This window comes from Sorex fumeus, unplaced genomic scaffold (assembly GCF_029834395.1).
Source record: "Sorex fumeus unplaced genomic scaffold, SorFum_2.1 ptg000045l, whole genome shotgun sequence".
Taxonomy (NCBI): domain Eukaryota; kingdom Metazoa; phylum Chordata; class Mammalia; order Eulipotyphla; family Soricidae; genus Sorex; species Sorex fumeus.
In genome coordinates, this window is record NW_026606102.1 from 5,965,214 (window position 1) to 5,991,862 (window position 26,649).

The following is a 26,649-nucleotide window of genomic DNA, read 5'->3' on the forward strand; positions in this document are numbered from 1 at the left end:
AGCTTAGGTTTATTGGGTTACTCCCATCAGAGTGCTCCCATTCCTCTGTGTTGTAATCTCTTTCTTTGTCCTCTGCTTCCCCAACCAGTCAATCACCTTCATCTCCTAATCAGATACTGTTAACTTGTAAATATTGCTTTTCTCTTCTCCTTAAGTCCTTTGCATAGTTAATTCAGATTAATGTCCTTATTGTATAGACACAGAAAGACAGCTAATGCTATGCTTCTGTAACTTGGGAGTTAACTGACTTTGATATTCACCCCTGGGCATCTGTTCTCTCAATTTAAGCCTCAGTTGCACTTATTCCCTAGTACCCCAAAAGCAGGATCCTGATGAGGGACTGGATGTACCCAGGGCAAGCAGTGAGCTACCCTGGCATTGAAATAGGCCAGGCCAAAGTGTTAAATACTTAACTGCAAGTTAAGAGCATGGTCATGGACAAATTCTGTCATGATCCAAAAAGTACAACTAGATAGGACCTGGCAAGGGTTAGGAAAGATTAATCTGGCCTGAGCACTAAAGTCTGAGATCTATAGTGAGATGTCCTCAGGAGAGCCACCCTACAAGCTTAATGTATCTCTCACTGAGTCCATACAAAATAACAAGTATTAAGAAGTAGAATTGGGGCTGGGGTGCTAGCACAACGGGTAGGGAGTCTGCTTGCACGGGGCCAAACTGGATTTGATTCCCAGCATTCTATACGGTCCCCCAGGTACTGCCAGGAGCGGTTCCTGAGTGCAGAGCCAGGACTAACCCCTGAGCATCGCTGGGTATGACCCAAAAAGGGCAAAAAAAAAGTAGAATTAAGATTTTAATTAAGTTATTGGACTAAAGAGAGGAGAAATACCCCTAGGAGGTATTTCCGTCCTTAAGACTGATCAGGTCTGAGTCTTATTGGTACCCACTAAAGCAGGTCATACGTAGGAACTTTTGTTTCTTGGAGTGTCTTTCCTAAACTAACTTCCCAAGATCTGTGGACCAGCCCAGTTTTCCTTCTAGATCACCAAGAGCTTTCTCTGAGTGTTAGACACTCAGAGTTTTCTCATTTTTTTGACAAAGGTAGAGCTGCCTCTTACCAAGAGAAGCAAGTACCTCCAGATTTGTCCCTGGATCCTTGATCTCTGTTGCTCTAATTCAGAATTCATGCCAAAATCCCACTACTTTTGTATGGATTATCAAAATGAATATTAGCTAGCCAGAGCTAGCTTAACAATCAGACCTATGTCTATAGGAGACATTCTGAATTCAGTGCCCAGAGTTAAAAATCCAACAGATTTGCTGTCAGCAGTGGCTGTTTCTTTTTTGTCCTTGCCCCATTTTGCCAGGTGAATATCTTAATGTTCCCAACACTGGAATTTGGGGAAAGTGAGAGGTTCATATGAGTATCTTTCACTATACTAAAGGCTGCTCAAACCCAAAGCTTCAGGCTCTCTAGGAGTTCCTTTCTCATGACCTCCTAAATCTAACTTGCATTGCTGCCACTCAAATTCCGGATTCAACACTTCTTGCCAGGCCTACTCTAATCTCTCAGTCGATTTCTCGCTTTTTGTCTTACTTCCTTTGAAGACTTCCTTCAAGTTTCTCCTTAGGGCCACTGTCATATTCCTTTCTACCCTGTGATCCCATCATAAAGTTGTGGGGAAGGTGCTCATTACATCCTCTGCCAAAGTGAGGTAGTCCATCCCTTCCCTGGGAACTCCACCTCCAGAAATCACCTCTTTTGTCTTTGTTCCAAATACCGATAAAAATCAAAACGTTGAGTGTTCAAACTCATGTAATCCCTTTGCCATTACTAAAATAGTGGAAACACTCAAATACTATACTTTTTCTAGTTCATCAAGAACACATTCTCATCATCTAAAAAAGTTTTGAAATCCTAGACTGTCTGGTCACACATTTCCAGATGATGCATAGGAGAGTCAAGAATTCCCTTTCTCTTTCTATCCAATTCTATCTTCTATTTCCTCTCTCTGCCAACCTTCGCCACACAACTGCCATGGTCACTAGCTCTGATCCCCTGCCAGGCTCTGACTCTTGGCAGATGTTCAATGTACACACATTAAAACTGTTACTTTGATCTTGACTTTTTCTTCCCCTATTTGATGTGTGAAGTGTCTTGACCTTTATGACACATCAGGTGCATTGCTTGGGGACTGGAAGCTACTGGAAGGCAAGCTAGAAGCATGAGGGTCTTTTTGGCTTCTATGAATTCATACAAGTAGCTGCTATGTGTGATGATCATGAGGAGGGCATTCAAAGTCACTCAAGCGAAACACACAGTGTAACAGTTTACACCTTGATTTCAATCCTGGGATGAATGCTCATCCAGATGAACGCTCATCCACCCAAGCACCCCATCCTTTCTACAGCTGGTGTAGTGGGGGGAAGGCAGAAGCAGTGCTAACTTTGTTCTGGTTCTGCAAACTCATGCTCCCTGGGCCCCTTCCCCACCCCCACCAACTGGGATTTGTGTGCTGTCCATGGAATATAGGCCATTGAGTGTGGGGGCGAAGCTTGGACATGCACACCAGGGCCCAGCGCATTTTTCGTGGCCGACGCCTACTCTCAGTCATACTTACTTGGTGAGGTGGGTGAGGCTGCACCTCCTTCTGTTGATGTGGTCGGGGGCTTTGTGTCTGGCACCGGCAGAGGCACAGGCCTGGCCATCGGTGGTGGCGGCGGCGGTGGCAACATTGGGGTGGGAAGGAATGGGTTGTGCACTTTGCCTTGGCTACTCCCATTGGGCTGTGGTGGTTGAGAACAAACAGGCACAAGAAAGAGAAGAAACAGACATTCACTATTAGCTGCTTCTGATACAAAAGGCTCAGAAGGTACCTTTAACACAAATTGCTATGTGTTGTGGGTGCTCGAATTCTTCCATAAGAAAACATAGGTGAAGAGTTACTAAGTTATTCTTAAGGCTTTGTCCTCAACTTATCCCTTGAATTATTTCTTTGCATCCAGTCATCTAGAATGATTTGCCAATGAGGGCTCTGGGTCTGTCATTGGATTCGCTCTTGCTTGGAATGGTCTGATTCTGTTCTGACTGCAAGCTTCCTCATAATTCCTATGACTATTAAGCATTTATTTCCTGTATTTCATAAGTTACAATATTATTCCATCATGTCTATTTGTAGAAATAATAGAAATAATAAAGTTTCGAAATATGCCTAACATGAAAAATATTTTATTTTCACTCTTCAAAGTTGATATTATATAACATTTAATAAATATGTTAAGTGAACATAAAAAATTTCTTTCACATATTGTATAACATCAGGCACAGAAACTTTAGAATTCAGCTGTCAAAATCCTGCTAGGGAAAAATATCACTTCTAATTCTGATTTAAATTATATAAGCATATGCCATAAGAGTCATATTTATTTGGCTGCCTGATGTTAGAACAACTAAATAACAGCTCTTCAACAACAAAAAAAATTTTCCCTCGACACAAGAACATTCATTTCATTTTCAAGTTTTTCACAGGAGTCCCATGAAAAGCCCTATAAAATTTTACTCAAGATGCAAAAACTGGGCATTTGACAGTTATAGAGGATGTCACTGTCACTGTCCTCCCGTTGTTCATCGATTTGCTCGAGCAGGCCCAGTAATGTCTCCATTGTGAGACTTTGTTGTTACTGTGTTTGGCATATCAAATACGTCATGGGTAGCTTGACAGGCTTTGCCGTGCAGGTGAGATACTCTCAGTAGCTTGCTGGGCTCTCCGAGAGGGGCGGAAGAATCAAAATAGAGGATAATGTCCAAACTATTGATACAAAAACTGGAAAAATGTGGTGCTCTCTGGTGGTGCACTATCCATTTTTTATTTCATGGTTTCCAAAAGTGGCTCTTTTGAGGGTGGGGCTGAGCTACTCTTACACCAATGACAATAGCTCATGTGCAGGCTGACAATCTCGAATCAAAATTCAGTGGGAAAAGGTCCTGTGGTCCCAGTCTGTGAAGCAGCCTGCCCTTGTCAATGCTCCCTACGATATTTAGTAGGACTTCTTAAAGACTATATTGTCTGACCAACAGAATGCTGTGCCTTCTTGCTAGCAAACTTGCCTGAGTGCTCTCTCTGAGGGGGCTAAAAGTCTGTAACTGAATGCTTTGGAATAAGCCAAGCAAATGAATACACAAGCAAAAAGGAAAAGGCACCATATTGATTTGTTGTCTAGACAGAAATGTATCTGCTAACACATCACCAGACATTAGTCCAAGCTGCCTGTTCTGTTTCAGAGATGCAGAATCAGGTATTTCTGCAAGGGGAGAAATCAGCGATAGGGCTGTGTGATATCACTTTCTAAATCAGACGAGTTTCATTAGGGCTACTCTGTGGCTCTGTGCAGTTATTTGAAGGAAACGGGAAATTTAATTTGATCTTATGGTAGTCATTCTTCTTTTTTTGGGGAACTCTTTATTGTTATTTTTATTGGCTCTGGAACTAACTATCCCCTGGAAATATTTAGTTCTAACTTGTCATAAAATTGGTAATTTTTTAAAAAATTACATTTGGAATTCCAATTATATTTGGGATATGATTTTAGGTTGTGATTGTGTGGTTTGAGGGGAGTGAAAAAAATTCATTTGGAGTTATTGAATACTGTTTAGCTTTATACAAAGATAAGTGGGAAAGATAACTACTTGCAGAAATAACAAACTATAATAAACTATACTTCCAACATCTTGAGTTCAAGTACTGGTCAACTTGATCTAAAGTGTTAGAAGACTGTATTTTTTAAAAATATCAACTCAGTTGATCTGAAACATCTGTGCCCCCTTCTCCCCCCTACCTCTCCCTCCCACCCCCAAATCATTATTTTAAATTATTTGGTCTTTCTATTTTGTCAACCCTGCAAGCCCGAGGGTTAGTACACATGAGGTGGAATTATCAGCCCACAGACCGTAGAAGGTTATACAGTTCACACTGCGATGATTTATCCCCATAAACTTGACAGTTGAGAATTTAACACAAACACTGTTTTGAAAGCCCAGCCAATCACTCTTAGAGCAAGTTAACTTTCCCACAATCTAGAATAAATATGACATTTGCCTGCAGTCAGTCAGCAGAACATTAGCATGCAATGTCACGAGGTCCTAAGGTCCCCCCTTGTCATTCTTACATTTGGTTAATATTTCTAGAGAAACGGGGGGGAAAAAAGCGGTTTCCTTACATTGAGGAACCCCACCTGTCCAGCCTGCTGACCAGCGTCAGGGCAGACAAGTTGGACAAATTCTTTCAGCGTCTCCTGAGGGTGATAGCGGATGGCCGGGTGTGAGAAGTAAGGGCCAGGCTGCTGGATGATGGGTGACGTCGGAAAATGAAGAGTCGATGGTGTTGCATGTGGACTTGCTGCAGGAGGAAAAAAAATGTGGGCGTTAGAACGGAGAGAGCATTTGCTTAGACACAGCGTCTCACCCTAAAGCACCTTCCTTTCTTAAATTCCTTTTTGACCCACTTCAGAGAGCTGCTCGTGGGAGTGAATTTAACACTGGTCTGGTCGCCTCGAGTTTCTTCCTTCGGGCTCGAGGACCAACATGGAGGGTTAGATTAGGATAGAGTTTCAAGCTGTCTTTCTATTTTCAGTGGACATGAGTTATAAAGGCATTAATAATCGTTGGTGAAGCTGAAGATTATTCATTACCTTAAGAGCCTTTTTAATGAAGCAAGCAATAAAAAATGTATTGGGTAGATTAGACCTGATTTAACTGACATTACATATGACAAATTCTAGTTTGCCCATATGGATCCCCTTTCATGCTGAGCTATCCATAGACAATAATTCATTGTTAAGGCTCTCAGACCCCTTTCAAGGAAGTTTCTAGGGACTAATTCAGGATGAAATTTTTTTTTTGAAGTCGGTAGTAAATGATCACTTAATGAACCTGTGTGATTTCAGCACCTCACTTTTTGTGGATGGCCTGGGTCACCTCCCCACCCCCACCCCTACCTCTTTTTGCCATCTCTAAGCCCAACTCAGAAATGCGTACGTGTTAGATAAGAGGAATCCACAGGATGAAGAGGCACTGACCCTGTCTAAACCCTTGGCCCTCTGCCCACAAAAACTGATAAAACCCTCAGACAGCTATTATTCCCTGATAGTTGAACCCTGCAACACTCCCTTGGTACAAGAAGATTAGGTTTAAAAACTTATGTGAGGTGCTTAATAATTTTTCTGAGAGAACTTTTGCCCTTGAGATAGAAGGCCATTGGTAAAGCCTCACAAAGGATGAGCAAAGCCTGAGGAGAGTGGGTTGAAAAGACTTGAGCACAGTAGCACTACTGGGAGAGCCACGCTCGTCCTTCTCACAGAGAAATAGCTCCACCCCCAAAAGCACAGGAGAGCACAGCTCTTTCCTCATTTTTTTGTGGTTGAATTATTTAACTTAAGGAGTCCCTGTGGAGAGAAAACAAAGGAATGCCTCAAAGAGGAGGGAATAAGACTTTGTTAAGACAAGGACTGGGAGTGAAACACAGAACTGAAGAGCAGCCTAATTGTGCAAGACATGGCCACCTCCTCAGTTATCCCTGGGTCACAGCTGAGTGACTCAAAGGAGGAGGCACTTGCCACAGACCAGACCCCCTTGAGTGTCCTTGTTCCATACTGGGATACCTTCTGGAATTCTGATGCTTTCAACTAATGATTGGTCTGGTTAAACATTTGTAGCACAGAATGTCATCTCTAGTTTTGGCAACTGGGGTTTAGAGGAAAACCAACAGTCTAGTCTTGCGGAGAGGACTCGATGGGACACTTTAAATCACGCCATCTTTAATATGTCCAACAAATACTCACAGGCACTAACTCTGGTGTATCCCAGTCAATTTACACCAATTTTGACTATTAATCATACCACTGAAGATACCCTGGGCATAAGCTGCTCATAGCAGAGTCATATCACCTCCAAGCCCTTGAACTGATTGTTCTCTTAATCTTCTCCAACTTAGTAAGGAGTTTTTCTATTTAATTGTTCTCTATGATATGCCCAGTACAATGTTCAGTAATCAGGAAAATTTTGTTGAAGGCACTATGAACAACTGGAATAGCAATAAATAAAATATCTATATAAATGTAGATTTAGAACTGCTTTCGGGGGCAATGGGGAGAGAGTGCATAGGATAAAACATATGCTTTTCATGCTGGAGCTCCGTGTTTGATCCCCAAATCCACATGGTCTCCTGAGCACCAGTGGGACGAACCCTGGTGACTGAGCCAGGAATAGTCCATGGACACAGCCAGGTGTAGCCCCCACACCAAAACCCAACCAACCAAATAACATCCTCCCCACCTTTCCCCCCACCAGGCAAAGAACCAGTGAGTTTATAGAAAAACTGTTAAAACTCTGAATTTCATACAATAGAAGTTAAATCTTGGAATTCCACAAGTGTCTTAAGTGAAAACCCACAAGACAAATAAAGAAATGGCTCTGAGCCTCTCTTCTACGCAGACCGTGCTGTTGGTGGTAAGAAATCAAAGGACTCTTTTCATCTAATGTAGTATTATTTTCCTTTTTGGTAGTAAGAAACTTTAACCCAGTACTTCATATCTGACCACAGTAGGAACATGGCACTTCCCAAACGAGGCTAGGAATGTACTGAGCACCACAAAATGATCCAGTCAACTTTTGCAGCATGCCAAACAATGGTAGCAACTTGATTGTCAGGAGTCCCTGGGGAAGCCAGAAGCTGACCTTGAGGATGAAAGCAGCATTGCTTCAGATGCCTAATGGAAAATGATGAATGATGGCTAGATTATGAAATCCACCAGAGAAGGTGGCCAGGGTGGAAAATTCACCTGAACAAATATCACATTGCTAAAAGTGAAAGAAAATTAATAGAGGACATAATTCGGCAGGAACATCTCCATCGTTACTGTGATTATTATTTATTATTATGACCAGGGGCCAAAGGGGAGGGAGTGGTGAAGAGTTCGTGTATGTTTGTTTTATTTTGTGGTCCCAGGGTCCTGTGCATATAAGGCAAAGGGCTTTGCCACTACACCCTTTGGCAAGCCCCCACTCTTTTTGTTATAAATACCCCTTTTGGTTGTTGTTAAATGGATCAGAGAAAATCATGAAGAACTTAAATGTAGACCTTCGTTTATTTCACTAAAAGCAATGTATTCGCTTTTTCTTCAGGACATCATTTATTTTGAGACAGACTTAGGAGCACATGGCACTATATGGGATTAATCCTACAGAGACTGATTTATAAGGATCAATTAGTTCTTAATTAGTACCAGGAAGTCATTTAGTCTGGAGCTTCAAATCAGACAGTTGCTGAGTCTGCATTTCAAAGGGTCATCCTGCACAACCCCTTTCTCATGCCATGGACTTGCAGAAAATAAATCATTCGAGATCCTGAGCTTAAATTTCTTCAAATAGAAAACCGCTGTGCAACAGACATCCCTACATTCTGCTAAATATTATGATCAAACATATGCTGTTGCTCCCGAGAACCTGCTAGCTGCTCTCTTCTTCAGGACAATGAGACCCATTAGATTCTTGATGGCTTTCAAGCTCAAACTCTAGGTTGTAGCTTCAGATTGCAGCAATGTCTAAATTTCTGGGTCTTTGTGTGTATGTGTGTGTGGGAGAGTGGTTCTCTCCCGTTATTTGTCTTTGTCCCTTTCATCTTTGATTAGATGTTTTCAGTGTGCCTATATTTTTGAAGGAATATTCCCAAACCCTTTTAGAAAGTGTCGTTGGAGCTACACCAATCAATCATACCACTGGTATGATTCACTAAATGTACTCTGAGACTGTCAGATCGGGCCCTATAGAAGAGACACCCATATTATGAGTCTGGCATGGTGCTAATGCAATGCACAAAGAATGGGATGAGTCCAAATTTTTGACGGAGAAAAACATCTCTTATGGATGTGTGTGTGTGAGTCGTTGACACAATAAAAAATTATAGCACATTATGTAAATGCATATTTAGATCCTTTAAAATGTGCATTATTTACTTGAGAGTCAATAAAGGCTTTTCTCAAGTGGTTCCAGTTTATTGCAGTGCATCCATCTGTATCCCTGCTGATGTTAATACAATTTTGGGTATTAAAAGGCACTACAAAATTGGCTGCTCCTGGGGTTTACAGCTCTTTGCACCCTGGGCCAGGAGCAGCAGGGAGTGGCAGGAACACTACATTCTGGGTTGATCTCAGTAGAGGATTCAACTTTAACCAGAGGCCACACTTGTTGAAAACAATCGCTTAGTTAGGACTTTCACAAAGACTACAAATAAGATAGGAAGGAAGGAATCGGATCAGGTTTCTTTGGCTGCAATGACACTGCCTATACACTCTGAACAAAGTAGGCACAATTAATGACACGGAGAAGCAGACTTTCCCAAAGGGTATAGGACTCAGTTATTGAATGCAATCGGATCCTATTACTGGATACTTAGAAAAAGCAAAGCAGGTCAGGCAGGTTGGTTTACTTACTGGCCCCACCGCCCCTAGACCTTAAAGTGCTGTCTTGTTTTTGTTTGAAAGTTAAAATTCAACATTATATATTTTCCTCAAGGTGCTCCCTTTTTTTAGGGCAGAACTGACTAAGATCGCGGAAAGATTTGGGTCTTCCTTGTGTAGGTGGATCGAACAAGTGATTCCTGGTCTGGGAGGAGGCCTTCTAGACACGTATGGCTGAAACAAGATTTTTCTGAAACAAGCAGCCTTGGATTTCATTCTCTTAGGAAAGGCAGAAGAGAGCCAACCCTTCCCACCATTGCCAATGGTGCATTCGAGTACTCCTTTCAAGAATCCTAGTCCTCTTACCACATCTGACCAAAATTCCGTGGATTTAACTATAATCTTCTCCAGAAGAACCCTAAAATTTCCTTAGCTGCTTTATTTCTTGTAGGAGAGCCACAGGGTAGATTCTCACTGGTGTGACAGAGACATGGATTCTTTCACATTTTTAGTTTGACCTTAATACTAGTCTCACATTGACCTTAAATACTAGTCTCTCTTTTATGGGTGACCTGAGAGAAAAATGATGAAGAGGGTGTCCCAAATCTTACAGTGAACTTCTCCCCCTCAGATGCAGAACGCTCCTGGGGTTCTGTTATATCCACACTACTTCACTTAAAGAACCAAGCTCTCTCCCTCTCAAGCCCTTTCATGTACAGAACTTCAGAACTTCAGTCTTAACACGAATCACCAGTGTGTAATTCTTCAGACAAAACCAGCCCTTCCCACAGAGTAAAAGGAAACACTGAGAACTCTGGGATACTCTGGGATGGTATTAAATTATCAAAATAGATTTTAATAAAATAAGTAAAGTAGTAAAGTAAAGGCCCTCCCATTGGTCATCGATTTGCTCGAGCGGGCCCAGTAACGTCTCCATTGGAGACTTTGTTGTTACTGTGTTTGGCATATCGAGTACATCACGGGGAGCTTGCCAGGCTCTGCCGTGCAGGTGAGATACTCTCGGTAGCTTACCGGGCTCTCCGAGAGGGGTGGAGGAATCGAACTCGGGTCGGCCATGTTGGCTGCGTGCAAGGCAAACGTCCTACTGCTGTGCTATCGCTCTAGCCCTGATAAAGCAGCATTCTCTAAAGAAAGTAGGAGGAAAAACATACCTTCCCTTCCACCCCCAACCTAAACTCCCAAATATAGCTTTCCACAAACATGAATGGAGCAGGAATTGTTTGGGGTTGTGAGCTATTACACATTTCAGAAACTTCAGAAACTCAAAACCACAATGTATAAGACCATTGTACTCTATTTACCAGTGCGAAATCAACCTTTTTGATATAGAACTATAACTGATCAGTCACGCCTGAGCCAGACTTGCCTTTTATGACACCAAGACGTTTGGAGCTATGGGAACTATTGCAACACAGATACAGGAAAGGAGACTTTGGCTATGGCTTCAAATCTTTGGAAGGTGGGGACTTTTCTATGTGACAATCTCACCCAAGGCAAGTCAAAATTTCCAAAACCCGGGCTCACATCTTTACCATCACAGAGACACATAGGAGGAACCCCCAACTGTGTCAAGTGAGAGAAACCAACATGATTTACAGTGGCTTACAAAACAAACACTAATATTTTTCTATTATTGCTGCCAGAATAGCTTTAGGCCACACTAAATTCTATTCTGTTAGAGATCTTCAGGGTAAAGATCAAATTCCAAAGTCTTCTGGAAAACGACCAAACTAAAAAACAAATCAAACTTTAAAAAATCAGAACGAACAAAACAAAAACAAAACAACCCTCCCAAAGTCCTATAACATTTTTATTTAGATCAATGTTGGTGACTTAGAAACCCTTCTTTTGTCAAAGACCCTGGCTTATACTCTAGACCAGAGGCTGGCAAAACATTTCTGTGAAGGCCAGACAGTAAACAGGTGAGGCTTTGCAGGTCTACAGTTTCTGTTGTAATTATTCAAGTTTACTACTATAATGCAGCAACAGACATCTATATTGCAGAAACAAGCTTGTGGGCAACGTTCCAGTGAAACTGTATTTGCGGAGATAGGCAGAGAGCTGGACTTGACTTAGGGGCCACACACATACCCATCCATTCTCCAAACACCTGCCCTGTGCTGCTTGCACTTAGCCCTTGGCAACCATGGATCTCCCACCCAGCCAGCCTCTGAGTCTGTCCTGGCACAGCTTTTCTGTTGCAGACTGGCCTTTGTATAGAGTCTTGAGGCAATCTCCTTGCTTTCTACAGCTCCACTAGCTGCCCAAGCTTACACGTTCCTTCTTATACCTTTGGACCACCTTTACTGTGCTCCTCTGTGGCTGATTCCTTAACCTTTATTCCATCAGCAAGCTGCCCTGTCTTACATCTGTGTATGTATCCTTTCAATTTATCAAAAAACTTTTTTTAACCCCAAATGAACATTTCATTTTTGATAGTTACAGGTACGCAGGAAATTCACAGGCATGCTGAATAGTCACTTCTCGAAGCAAATGTATATAGCGCTGGGCACCCAACATTTAAATAAAATGCTGCCAGTTGGGTATGGGGCACCTCAGTGAATCTCGGATGAGAGCTTGTGTATACTTTCAATTTAAATGTAGGCGTCAAGCAGGGAAGTGGTGTAAGACGAGGAACATGGATTTAAATTTGGGTTCTTTCATTTGCCCACTATGGCTCATCTCTGACCTATGACTCAGTTTTGCCATCTGTGTAGTGGAGCTAATAATGCCTCAGGGATGTGTTGTGAGGATGAAAGGAGACATAGCACATGGCCAGACAGTTAAATAATCAATGAATGTCTTCTCTTACTGCTAACGCTAATACAGGTAAGGATGGAGATAGAAAATGAACAAAATGGAATTTACTGCCTAGTGCAAGGACCTGATTCTATATAGAAAACAATGAGGGGAAAGGCATGATTGAGGGTCGGAGACTTGCTTCCTACAGTGTCTCTTGGATAAAATATATATATGTGCATGTGTATATATGCATATACACACAAGAATGTACGTCGATTTTAAAAAATACGTCAGTATGAAAACCACATAAAGGCCTGAAAAAATTTCAGCAACAAAATATAAATCAAGGTACAACTGCAATGATTTGATAATCAAAGATACAATGATGTTTAAAGTCTCTTTCTGAATAAGTATTGGTAAAGGGAAATGTGTTTGATATTTGTATGACCAAGACCTAAACCTGAAAGCTTTGTAACTTTTCCCACAGTGATTCAATAAATACATAAATTATTAAAAAAATTAAAAAAATAAAATAAATTGTGCTTCCCAAGTTAAAAAAATAATAAAAAATAAAGTCTCTTTCTGATTAAATGTAGGGAAACTCCAACTCGGCTTAACCTAGAAACCTAGAATTAAGGAGTTGTCTCCATTTAGAAATTTTCACTTAGACCTACAATCTGTGGATATTGGCCTCCCCTCTTACCTTGTAGACTTGTGTTACTCAGCATCCTTCTGATGGAAACAGATTCAGGGTCTGGTTTCCCAAAATCCTGAATCCCTGAAGTCTTTATCATTTCCCCTGAATGGTCTGCCATGTTTGTTACTGGGATTCCGTCATCAAACAACTTACACATGTCGACTATTAAATTCTTTCCACACTATTTGGGATACTATGCAGGAATCTTTCCTAATTAAAGGAATTTGGGTCTTAGTTTTGTTTCTGTCCTTCCTGGCTTATAAATGTATGCAATAACTTTATCTCTTCTAATTCTGCAAAACCAAGAGTTTGAACTATTTAATCACAGAGGCTTTCTTAGCTTTAAATTCCAGTGGAATTCCATCTCTGGGATCACATTTACAAATACCTCAGTACAAACGACCCATTGTAATAACACTAAAATCTTTAAAAAAAAAATCTGCAACAAGGGAACACGTGCCTTTGGAAATAAATGCTTCTAAAAATATTTCTGGGGTGTTATATTCCAGGGGATAACTTGGAGCCAATCTTCAGATACTTGGGCTTTAGGAAGGATGTTGTACAGTTTTCCTCCATTATCTTTTTTTTTTTTTTTTTTTTGGATCACAGCTGGCAATGCTCAGGGATTATTCTTGGTTCTGTGCTCAGGAATTATTCCTGGTGGTGCTTGGGGGACCATATGGAATGTCAGGGATCAAATCCAGATTGGTTGTGTGCAAGGCTAATGCCCTGCCCGCTGTACTATCACTCTGGCCCCTTTCTTCCATTATCTTAAAGGACATTTCTATTTGATTAGATTTGGCAGGCCATTTTGGGAGAATGCTCATTTAGAACATTAATTTATATGTGAGAATTGAGAGCGTTCTGAGACCACCTCTATCATCTGGCCCCTAATCAAATGCAATGAAAATGTTCTACTTTCAGATCATGAAAAACCTATAGGATTTTAAAAGTCCAGAGTGGGTAAGATCAAGCTTAGTGAGACGACGCTTCAGTTTTTCAGTCCCTGCAGAACCTTTTTTCGCAACAGCCCACATTCATGAACCAATTCCTAAATGGCCATCATGGTGAGCATGGAACATGCGAACTGAAACACTACCCATGCTCTGTGAGCACAAGCAATGCAGAGTGGACTGTTCAGTAAGCAAAGGTGATAATACTCCTGGTCCAGGAAGGGAACTTGGACCTCCGTATAATATCCCAGCAATGCCACACGGTTAAGAGATGAAGAAGAAAAAATACCAGAACAATCAGGAAAAGCAACCATCATTGACTAGATGGCCACAGAGGTTGACAGGAACAGATAAGGAAACCTCTAGATATGGGTAAGAAGGATACTAGCATATATCCTGCAGTCCTACGGAAGAGAACTTTTAAAAAGTCCCTCCCGTGGAGGGGTCCCAGCTTCTTGGAAGATTACCAAGAGTGAGGGCCTGATTTATTCCCATTTCCATGTCAACATGTCAAAACAAACCACAGGGCAAGAAACAGTAAATAAACACATGAAACCCCTTGACAAACAGGAACCCTTGTGTTGGTGAGCAGCAATTCCCGTCACCAAATTGTCAGGTTCCTGCAGCAGTTAAAGGCTGAATTTCTGAGCAACATCATTACTGGAGTACAGGTTCCAAAGCAGCAGCCTGGATTCAAAGCTCTTTATGAATGCACCCCAAAGACTGTAAGGGTTCACCCATACTGCTGGCAGATTTCATGTGCGGGGTGTGGCGTGGGGGAATCAAGGAGAATCAGCCTGGTGTTTGAAGTCAGGGGACCAAGTCTCTACTCTAGGCATCAGTGAGGCTCTTACTCCTCTCCACTGCAAACATGGTGATTATAGATTATGGGTCTTGAGAGGGTTTTAGGGCTCGACTATGGGGGTTTGGAATCTGTCCTTCCCTACATCAATGGGGATGCAGTTAATTTCTCATTTCCAGGTGCACATTCTCTTGCCTGTGCATTGGTTAAAAGAGCATGATTCTAAATGACTTTCCTGAGAACTGACCTTGTAGAGGGAGGTGCCTTGTCTAAAGTGGGTGCATTCACATCAACAGCAAGTGCAGAGAATCTCTGTGTCAGACCATATGTGAGACTCAGGTTCTGCTTTTACGGAGAAGTTAAAGGGGAGTTGCTTTCCTTTGATTTCATGAACCTGGTGGCCCATGGCTGGACTCTTGGTCCCTCTCCTAAGAACCTGGGTTTCACTGGGCCCCTGAAGCCTGAACTGTAGAACCAGTAACTTGGTTTGTGATAAACAGTACCATTGCTTGTGAAATCTTTACTCCACCCAGATAAAGGGCTACCGACCTAGGTAAGGGCATCCTCTGCCTCAATTCTGCCAAGAGTCCCCCCTTTTTCAGCCAAATAAAAGCAATTTTATTGACTACGAAAGATGGGGGGTGCTGGCTGAGCAGAGGTCAAAATGGTGATAGCTTCTCTCTCAACAAGAGAAACCAGCTCTTCAAACCCTCACATCTCCAGGGAGGCAGAATAGTGAAACTGAGGCGTCCAGTGCCCCCTACTTAAGAGGGCCAATGGCTTTAGTTAATTCCTGAGGGATTCGCACAGAGGACTCTTCTTATATCATAGGGCCTGGCATTTTGAGGGTCATTCCATGTCTTGCACCCATCAAAAGGAAACAGTTATGTGGAGAAGAGAAAGAGCACTATCAGATATGCATAAAATGGCCAGTGACCTACAGGACTTTGCCTCAGGAGCAGACATATCCAGAAAGGCCTGGTAGAGGTGAGTGACTCAGCACACTCATTGTCACAGTCCCAAGGCTGCACAGAGACGCGCTTCCCCATGAGAGCACTCGCATTCGCATTCAGGGGACCATACTCTCCCATTTCAAGTATCAGCGCCCACCCTCCTTTCCTGACATGGATGATAAGCTGATACTACATAAACATTGTTAAAGCTACAGTCCCCTGCTACAGGAATTCACTTAGCTTTAACATGATTTATGGCTCTGTCAATAGCGGAGGTTGAACGCCCCGCGCGAGAGCTTACATGCATGGGAGCCTCATGTAAAACAAGCAACTGTGCGTGCGTCCCTGTTAGAAGAGAAGACTGCACGTAAAGGGGAGAGGCAAGGGACATGTTTTACTTCTTTATTTTTTTACTCTACTCTCAAAAAAATAAAAATCAAATAAAGAGGGGAAAGAGTGAGTCTAACCATGGAGTTGATGTGATATGAAGTGATACCAGAAACAAAGAACTGCCAGAGATGTAACTGATGATGGAATCGGAGATACAACAAGTGGTACCTAGAGGTCTGGACAATGAGAAGATGTCTAAGAACCCTGGCTCAGAACTATGGACTTTACCTTTGTCTGCGTGTGTGTGTGTCTGTGTATGTGTGTGTGTATGCATGAGTGTATGTGTGTGTGTGTGTGTGTGTGAGAGGGGCGGGAATGCACGGAAAGAGAACACAGAGAGAGGTGGAGAGAAGTGAGAGGAATGGCGTAGAAGTCCAATGGAGAACAGCTTCTTCACTCAAGACTTGATCGTAGGGCCCCATAGTTAATTTCCTTGTTCTTCTTCCTGGCACTCACCCTTGGGGCATTTTGCCTCTTTAACAGATTAAGGATGCAAATGGCCAGACTGCTTGAACCCAGCCTCCTCAGGACAGCATATTAAACACATGAGCATGATTCCTGGGCTGAAGCACTCTCTTTAGAAGTTTGCTTAGGGGGTGGGGGTGGGGGGATGACAAATTAACCCAGCAGGTTGTCCCACACATCTATCTCAGTACAAATTATTAGTGTAATAGAGCTTTTAGTTATGCATTTATCTACTAATTATTGAACAGTTCCACAAATCCAAGCTGAGCAGCCACGGCTCTTTATGAGGCTCGCTCGGTGGGTGGCCTTCCAGTTAATTTAGGATGGTTCTCTACCGAGCAGTTCACTTGCAGACAAATTAGCTAAACAACCTTCTCCTTTAAATATTTTCCATGTCACAGTGAAACTCTTTACAATACAATAAAGGTACAGTTTTAATTACACGCTTCCTGACTTTTGTTTAGTTGTAGTTTTAAAACATTTGCTGGCACTGTTTTTTCCTTTGGCTGGGCAGTAATAGCTGGTTGTAAGTATCTGGCTAATGAATTTAATAATTTCCTGAACTGGGACTTAAAGGGCCTTTGCAAAAAAGCTGCTTTTCCTCTTTACTATCCAGTTACTCCAAATCCCAGGGACAATGTTTCCCATTAGACCAGGCACCGACACTCTAACTTCCTGTCTGCACTCCTCCCAGGTCTGCCTGTGAGGGCTGAAACGTCTGCATTTACCAAACCCAGCCTGGCTTTCCTTTCTGTGGAAAGACAACGAGATGTTTTGTCCAACGACATACTCCAACAATAAACAAACACCTGCGTCTGTTGGCAGGTTATTTCAGCACCTTGTTAGCACAGGTACTTAATTGCTTCATGTTTTCCCGGGATGATCCGACGGCACTAAGCCAGGAGGGACAAAATAGATCCAGCTCCATGGGAAGGAGCGCTAGCAAGTTCTACAAGTAAAGGCTTTACTAAGAGGCAAAGGGGTCTGTAGGTCCTGTATAAGAAAACGGTGACACGCAGGTATGGCTGAGGGATGGGACCCAGGTCCTGGAAAGAGCGATGGTGATGGGAGGGATGGACCTCCAGAGCTTATTCCTTCTTGAAGCCCTTTCATTAGGACAGCAATTTTGGTAACATAATGGCAAACGGTCATAAAAAGGGACCAGGTCATTTTGATCTCAGCATTCTCCTTAATGCCTCTTGAGACAGATGCTCTTCATGTAAAAGAAAATGAATACGTAGTGAGTACTTACTCGCTATGTTCTACCTTTTCCTGAATGCTGCCAAATACAAGCATCTGAACAGTATATGAGCAATCCCTAAATTTCTGCCTGCAGTGAAACCCATGCAGCCATGTATGTCCTCAGCAAGTATCTGTTGGGTGCTTATGCCAGGCCAGAGACCAAGGGACACAGGGAGGAGGAACACAGAGGACCCTGACCCCTTGTAATAACCAGGGCTTTCACCATCACCCTCTCCTCCCTGCCTCTTCGAAACTGCCCTCCTCCAACCTTTCCTGGGGACGTCAACTTCCTGGAAGGTGATCTCAATTCTCATAATTCTGTGCAGTCTATTTTTCTTGGCCAAATTGGGAGATAGTGTTAACTTCAGACCCTGAGCTATTTCCTCAGGGAAATTTTTGGAGCAGGATCTCCGTTTGGGCCGGGAGGATTACAGAGCTAGAGAGGTTTACAGAGCATATAAACTTCTGACTCTCTCTCCAAACAGAAACAGGCATGATTATTTGAGAGCTGCACGATAAATCTGGGGTTAATATGGCTATTGTTTTCGTATACTTGAATGCATAGTTTTAGAACCAGGGTAATTTTGCTTTGAAACTCCCTTTGTGTATAAATAAATTTTTGGACCCATGAAGGAATAAGGTTTAGCCTCATGCTCACTTTTTTTTTTTTAGGTTTTAAATCTTTGCTTTTTATTCATCTAAAATCCTGATTTGTTTGCTGTTGCTTTGTTTTGTGTGCTTAAACTAGAAGGAGGTAGGCTTCTAGAGAGCAGGGTTAATTCGTAGGCTTGCTTGGACTGGCTAGGTGTTCAATGCCATGGGTGTTCTCTGTCAGTATGTCCCACAGCACTCTGTCCTGTTGTTCACCAGGAGGTAGGAGCACTGAACCCAGAGTCCAAGCTTCTCTGATCAAGAAGGGGGCATACATGTGGGGAAAACAAATTAATGGTCTCCAGATGCTAATGGGAGTCTGCAAGTTAATTTTAATGTTGAAAAAAGTCAGAGTCCTCAAAATTTGTTTTGTAAAAATGACTCTCACTAAACAGTCACCCCACATTTACCAGCAGGAAGAATTCATAGGCTAATAAAAAAAAGTTAAGCTATTTGTTTATGGCTGTTATTAAAACAAAAGCAACCCCCCCCCAAAAAAAAAGAAAAGAAAAAAAAGCCCCAACAGTGTGAAAACAGCTTCTTTCATGCTTATGGGAAAATCTAAGTGACTATGTTACATCTGTGGCAAGTAAGAAAACCAGGAAACCAAGTGTCTAAAGAAGCACAGCTAACATCTGCCCAGAGGGGAGAAAAAATGTACAACCATGGGTGGGGTGAAAGGACACGGCACCAAGCCTTGGGTTCTGGGTTCCAGCCTGCTCAGATTTTTTACCTGAAAGAGTAATGTAAAAAAATGCTACTGTTAGTCAGCCTAGGTCCCCCCAGTTAAATGCCTAGAAGGGGTCAATTTTAGATGGAGAGGCAAAATGCTCAGCTAAAAATCTAGATTTTCCAGAGTCCTTTTCAGTTTGGTCTCGTGGCCAAGTTCTAAGCAGACTCTCTGTAAGACTGTGGCTGGCCGCTACTCCACAGCCTTTTCTCTCCCGTTTCCCTGGAACGCGGAGGAGTGGTGATGAGGCTGTGACCCAGAGACCAAGATCCACAAAGATAACCCACAAGAGCAAGGATCCAAGGAGAAATACTGACGAGACTGGAACCCTCCTCTCCCCCCAAGAATCCCAAAGGGCACGTGTGTTTTCAAATGAGGAAAAAAAAAAAGAAAATACAAAACAAGCTGCCTAGTACAATTGTCCTTACCTGCAGCCCAACACATGTTTAGCTGAGAGAGAATGAACTCTAGCAGAAATTTCCAGAGCAGGGGCCCAGAGACACTATGGCAGGTAAGGTGCTTGCCTTGTAGGAGGTTAACCCAGGTTCCATCCCAGGCACCGCAGGCTCTATCCCAGACACCCAGTATGGAGTATGGTCCCCTGAGCTGACCAGGAGTGGTCCCTAAGCACAGAGTCAGGTGTAAGCCCTGGCTACCACTGGATGTGGCCAAAAAAAAAAAAAAAATTCCCAGAGCACCACTGTGAACTAGAATGATTTTTTATTTATTTACTTATCTTTTTTTGCTTTTTGGGTCACACCCAGAGATGCACAGGGGTTACTCCTGGTTCATGCACTCAGGAATTACTCCTGGCCATGCTCAGGGGACCATACGGGATGCTGGGAATTGAACCCGGGTCGGGCCGCGTGCAAGGCAAATGCCCTACCCGCTGTGCTATCACTCCAGACCCTGGAATGGTTTTTTAGACAAAATTCAGGTAAATGCTTAGTTGCCAATGGCTTTCTTCCTCTGCCTCCAGATGCAGACAGGGCAGCGTCTCTTATCAATTGTCACCCCCAATTCCTCCTTTTCCACATTTCTGAAGCACAGACTTGACTTCCTTTGCAGAGCATCTTAATCATCAATCATTAGATGGTTGTTTCGAAAACAGCAAAAGCTTTAGACCAAATCCCATAAGTTTCAAGAAGAAAGAAACTCTAAACTATCACTGATGATTGTCCCAGATAACTCTCAAAAGGAAGGAGGGCCTTTAAGCCTTCAAACTTAGAACTTGAAAAGGCGCAGGAAGAATATGGATTTTTTTTCAATTATCACAAATAAGATAAATTTTGGTCATTAAACACTTTATTACAGTTGAAAATTTAAGTACTGGTTAAAAAAACTTTCAAAGCTCAATTTTTAGCTAAAAGTACACAGTAATTGTCTTAATATGTCCTAATATATCTCTAAAGGCACAAATACCTTTATAGATACTTTATATGTTCTGCTTCCGAGGATATTCCAAAATCCTTTCATCTCTACCTAATTTTATCTACATACGTGGCACAAGTTTTCTTTGACTGAAAGGCTGAGAATGGTTCTCCCTATGGCCATTCCTTGTAAAGAATTCCTGCAAGAACCATTATTCATGGCTCATCCTTGGTGCTTCTGAGAAATGTGAGCCCATGGCTTTTGAGGGGCTGAATGTCTTTTGAGTACTCTAGGAGTAATCTGAGAGCTTCTTCATTCATTCCACCACTACTGCAGCAGAAAATTTATTCTTCATGGTACCAAGGCAGGTACGAAAGAGCATCTGAGAGCCCTCCTGCCAGGGCTTTCCCTCAGGAGGGTGATGCAATGTCAGTATCAACAATGCAGAGCCCTGGGTGGAGGACATGTCAGGTGTGAAAGGTTCCAGGGGTATAAGGAATGTGAGCAAGGAGAGGTCTGCCTGGAAGGGTCCAAGGAGACGCCGGGTGGAAGGCCTGGGCTGTCTGAGGTTCTCGGGATAGGTAATATGCAACCAGGTGAAGGCCATAGGGATTTCCAAGGTCCAAATGAGAATGGTGATTGGCTGCTTATGTGGTCATGGTACTTACTTTCTCTCCTGGTATGTGTTTATAAAGACGGGGTATCATTTATTTCCAATGTGAAGCCACGTAGAACTTAGGACCTCCAATTCACAGATCAGAGTCCATGGCTCCAGGATGTCAAGCCAAGTGCTCAGTTGGCCCAGTGGGTGAAGAAGGCACCATGTCTGTGCTGATGGCTCCAGGAAGTTGCCTCCTCCCTCTGACAGCCTCTTTCATTTTACCCTGCCCTGCCTTTGCTTGGCAGTGTTCAAAGGGAGCTTTTCTTTGTGAAAGGTAGTCATTAATTTCTTCTTTTCTTTTGGAGCCATGCCTAGTGATATTCAGGGCTTACATCTAGCTCTGTGCTCAGGAATCACCCCTGGTGGGGCTTGGGGTATCAGATGCAGTGCCAGGGATAGAACCCAGTTGGCTGAGTGCAAGGCAAGCACCCTACCTGCTGTACTATCACTCTGGCCCACTAATATTTAAATACAGCTTCTGTTTTTGAGTTCAATCAGGACTAGTCTTTTGGCAGTGATGTGACCCTCCTTGGCTGTGGCTTGTTTCAAGTTTCACCCCTGGGCTGGGGATGGGGCTATGTTTCGCAGCTGCTGTGCACAAATGGGTGCTTGTCCAGCCCAAGTATTGCCAGCAGCAAATTTGAAGAAAGCTTCAGGACCCCGAGGTAAGACCTTATCACCAGGTGGTATCCAGGAAGGGCTATGCCATGTAACCCTGAACAATAAACAGACCCTTATGATCCAAATCCCTGAGCCCCTGGGAACCTGACAAAGAACACATCCCTCTATTATTTCAGATCCTTTGGAAGTCTGATGATCATTCTGGGTTCCCAACTGACTTATAACTTTGATGCTAGCAGGAACCATTCATAGCTAATGGAATCTGAGAGTCTGAACTCTCTCCACTGGTGGGGTGCCTGTCACCACTCTGGCGTCCTCAAGACTTTCCCTCCTTAAACCCAGCCTCATCTCCCTGAGATGTCAACCCATAGTATTAGATGTGATGCAATACCCAATCGGGACAGAGAAAACTAAAATAGAGCACCTGCCACAGATATTTCTTAGATAACAAGAGGTTGAATACCAACCTTAAAAATAAATCTTAGCCAAATAATGACTTATGTTAGCCTCTCACAGCTCTATGATTCTTACCACAAAGATGCCACTGAAGAGTTTCATCTCAACTATCCAATTCCCTTCACCAGACCACTAAGGGGGGCAGTTTGCGCGGTTAGAGTGGGTACCTGAGTAGATTTTCCAGAAAGGAGAACCGAGGATGCTGGGAACCATCTTGAACTCTGGTGAAAACAAAGAATCTTTGGTATTCCATAGTTCTTAAACCGGGCATCTCTCTCTTCCTCACAAACATATGCATGAATATGAATAGATCAAATCTCATGTAGGCTAAGGAGTCCTACTCTGATTCAACCCAAGGATGGGCCCTGTGGTAAGTGAACTTAGCAGTCTCCCATTAGAGAAGTTCCCAATTACAGCACCCATGGGTAAATGCCAAAACCAGTTCTGATCATTTCTAGAACTACAGTTTTAAGGCAACATAAGTATAAAGTACTCTGAACAGGTACTGAATGAATCCTGATACAGACAAATTGTTCTGTGTTCTTTTAAGTTTCTCTACAAAGACTGGTTTCAGTTATTATAACGGAGTATGAGGTTGGGAGAAAAAGTTCATGCAACAATAGAACTGTCTCCACTTAACTGGTAAAATCTTTAAAAAAAATTCCAGAGAGCCAGTGAAGAGGCAAAGAAGCAGTTTAGCCAGTTGTCCTGACCCTTAGCATATTTTCTTCTCAATCCTTATTGCCTGGCTACACACAATCTGTCCACTGGCTGGAATGCCTCTACTCATATAAGCATCTTTCATAGCTTCACTTGGACATTATCTACACTGTGGGGGTTATTTATTTGAAAGAAAGTGACACAAAGTGATGGCAGGTTTCATATTATCTTTGAAAGGCTTCTCTTGTATCTCTCCTACACGATACTATACGTTCTATGAGGACAGGAACCCATGGGTCTGCACAGAGACAGTCATACTGTCAACTCTTCTCAATGAATAGGAAGACCTATCTCATTATCTCCCTCTGAACACCTACAGATTTCTGCTTTTAAGATTCACTTCACATTGACAGGGAATTAACCTGCCCGTAATAAAGATGAGAACTATTTCATGCCTTATCTCCCTGAGATTAAGAAACCTAACTAAAAAAGCTTCATCTCTCTTATTTTCCACCACATGTTTAATGAATGCTGGCTATAAAGAGATATCATCATACTACCCCACTTATAAGAGCCTCATTCTGGCATTGTACAACCTACTTCAGATGCAACACTTTCAAGTTAGAAAAAAATATATAATATACACAAATGAAAATGATATATAAGACATATACATACACATGTATGTTCTCTCTAATTATACCACACATCCACACACACAAAACTGAAATGATAGTGGGATCTTGAGAAGGTGCTGCAAATGATGAAGTGGAAGCTTTCATAATCAAGAATACAGAAAGAGTTTCACACCATAGTCAGAAGCTTAACTTCTTTCAGTGGGATTGTTGCCTGTGTACACTGGACAGCCCTCTCGACCATCATATTTCCCTGTTATCCACGCAGAATTTTCCTAAAGGGATTCCAATTTGTGGGACTAACGTTGAGATTAACACAAGACATTGCCGCTTCCCCAGGCATATGTCAAAGCAGTCAAGAGACAATATCTTTCTAGGATGTTTTATGATACCAGCTGGTAGATCACAGGGCCTACCTAAGTGGAAATCTGATGGAAGAAAGCAAACACGGTTATGGGTCTATGTCCTCCTACCATGGGAGTTTCATAAACAAACTAATAAATATTTTCATCTCTCCGTAAGATCGAGTTAAGTGATTTGATGACATTTTCTCAGGGTGAGGGGTTTAAGGCTTGTCTTTAATGTGAAATACAAATCATATTTCTTGAGGACACATTTTAATAATAAACTTAAAAGCACAAGAGACAAAAATAATGAAAGCATTGCAATGAAAACCAGACAAACTATCTACCACTTCAAAAGGAGGGACTAGAGACAGCTCGTCAACACTGCGAGCAAACAATCAATTCAGAAGGCCATGTATTGCAGTCAGGGTCCAAGAAGAGGGATTTGGAAGGGATGAGAGATGGAAGAGAAGCTCCTCCTTGAAAACAGGTGAGAGACTCTATGAATATAAACTTGCCTAACACACACAGAGAGACACACATCCACATCTTTCTCGTGCATGCTTGTAAGACAGTTTTGATGTCTGCTCAAACACAAATCCTTCCCCTGCCTTCTACTCCTATTTCTTCATCATTCCAGGTCTGGGCTCATTTCCCCCTTAGAGTGAGGATTAGGGTTTGATACCAGATCTCTCAGGTCCAAAGTGGTCCCCAAGATAAGAGAAGATTCAGTCCTTCAGGAGCACCTGGGGGAGTCCTGGCTGCCCTTTCTTTACTTTGCTACTCCGGTTCCCAGCTCTGAACTAAGCACCCCTCCCCCACCCCACTCGGTATCTCCCCAGGGCAGCTCACCTCGGGGTCCTGTGATGACAGGTCGGTGGTGCTGGGTGAAGGCCGTTCCCAGGGAGGAGGTCTGCGAAGGGGAGGGGCTGCTGAAACCCGACTTCTCTGACTTCTTCAGTGTGGTGGGAGATGGCATGCCTGGGAGAAAGGATGGATTGGTTAAGTCATAAACTCACTTTCATCACACAGCGACCCAACTGCCAGCTTTGCATGGAAGCTCCAAGATGTCACTTGAAGAATAAAAGGGGGGTAAAATAAAGTAAAGTAAAGGCCCTCCCGTTGATCGTCGATTTGCTCGAGCGGGCCCAGTAATGTCTCCATTGGAGATTTTGTTGTTACTGTGTTTGGCATATCGAATACATCACGGGTGGCTTGCCAGGCTCTGCCGTGTGGATAAAAACCACTGGTGAATGGGATATTCATTTTGAATCGCTTTGAGTTTGTCACAGGAACACACAAGTGATAGAATGGGGCCTAGATAAGTTCATTTAAAATTGATTTCCACATAATTCTTCCAAGTCATGGTCCCTGGGTGGTGGGCTGGGGTAACTTATCTGTTCTCAGAGAGTACCAGAGTGTTTCTTGAAAGTTCCTCCATGTGCCTGCAGTCTCTGGGATTCCTCAGGAAGGTGGCGATGGATACATACCAGCGCCTTGCCTGCAACTATTTCATCTTACCAGCCACCAGACTGCAGAACCAAACATTTTCTCCACATTTTAAATAATTGAGCTATTTTGTCAGTGAAAAAAAAATACCCTCAATAACTGCAACTCAGTTACTCAGCTGATGAATTATTCATACTTGTAAAAAAAATAGAGAAAAATCTTTCAAAAATCCTTAAATGCCCAAACATTAGCAATTGGCTAAATAAATATGGTATATCTAATACAGAGAGTATCATAAGAGCAAAGGCATAGAGAGATATTTGTAATACACTTGTAATTTTTAAAAAAGCAATTACAATATAAATAGGATACTACATGATGATGCCATTTAGAAATGCATTAGAAATGGACACAGACAGAAAATTTGCAGGAACTCCTAACAGTAGTTTCTGAGGTAAATTTGGGTGGTTTACCTAAACTTATTTGCTTGTTTTTTCTATCATCAACATTTATGACTTTTATGTTAATAAAATATAATAAAAGCTTTTTGGTTTGTTTTGGGTACACATCTGACAATGTTCACATCTTACTCCTGTGCTCAGGGATCACGCCTGGTAGGGCTCAGGGGTTGAAGGGATTGAAATTGAGCTGGCTGTATGCAAAGCAAGCCCTCTACTGTACTGCATATTCAGACCCTAATAAAAGCTTTAAAAAATAATTTAGAATACACACACACACACACACACACACACACACACACACACACACCAGTGCTTCTAAGGCTTTCAGAACATTTCCAGCATAGGAAATTCTTTCTAAAGAAAATAACGGGAAAATAGTCCTTTGTAATGACTGCATTTGTAATGTTTTCAGCAACCACGCTGACACACACAACTGGAATCATCTATAAGTTTGGTTAGGTGCCAATACAAACAGGGAAAACTTGGATATAAAAATAAAGAAAATGACTCCTCGTCTGAACACCACAGGACAAACATGGGCTTTCTAAAGTTTGTAGCATAAAACTAGACTGCTTTTTGTCAAAATAACACATTCTCATTTGACTTATGCATGTGTACATGTGTTGTATTCAGCCTATGACCAGAGAATCATTTGGTTGAACTAGAAAAGTAATGATAACAATATCAGCACGGAAGAGTTGTGAGACTGCGAAGTAACACACATCATGCTAAGCACTGAGTTAGGCACAGCTCTGTTCTGAAGATTCAGTTTGCTTGGCCTGTATCTAAATATCTCCTTGTCATTTCTGATCACAGATTTTCTTCATGTGATGCTATCACACGACCTTCAAGTGTGACGGCAGTTTCTCCAAGGACAGATTATGCATGCTTTGCCCACCTCTAATTTCAGGATATCTACCACCCAAGACCTTGA

The 26,649-nt window shown here is 42.4% G+C and overlaps 1 protein-coding gene across 3 annotated transcripts in view; it reads right to left on the minus strand.

Annotated features, from left to right (window-relative positions):
• The window catches only part of NFIA (nuclear factor I A), a 389,510-nt gene that overhangs the window by 52,563 nt on the left and 310,298 nt on the right, over positions 1-26,649 (minus strand). For 2 of the 3 annotated variants that reach the window (XM_056122288.1, XM_056122286.1), the window contains exons 7-9: positions 24,658-24,786; positions 5,176-5,354; positions 2,580-2,745 (exon numbers count right to left, since the gene is read on the minus strand). In XM_056122288.1, the coding sequence (XP_055978263.1) occupies positions 2,580-2,745; positions 5,176-5,354; positions 24,658-24,786 (474 nt within the window). The remainder of the gene's footprint in view (positions 1-2,579; positions 2,746-5,175; positions 5,355-24,657; positions 24,787-26,649) is intronic. The other variant, XM_056122287.1, reaches the window with a different exon arrangement.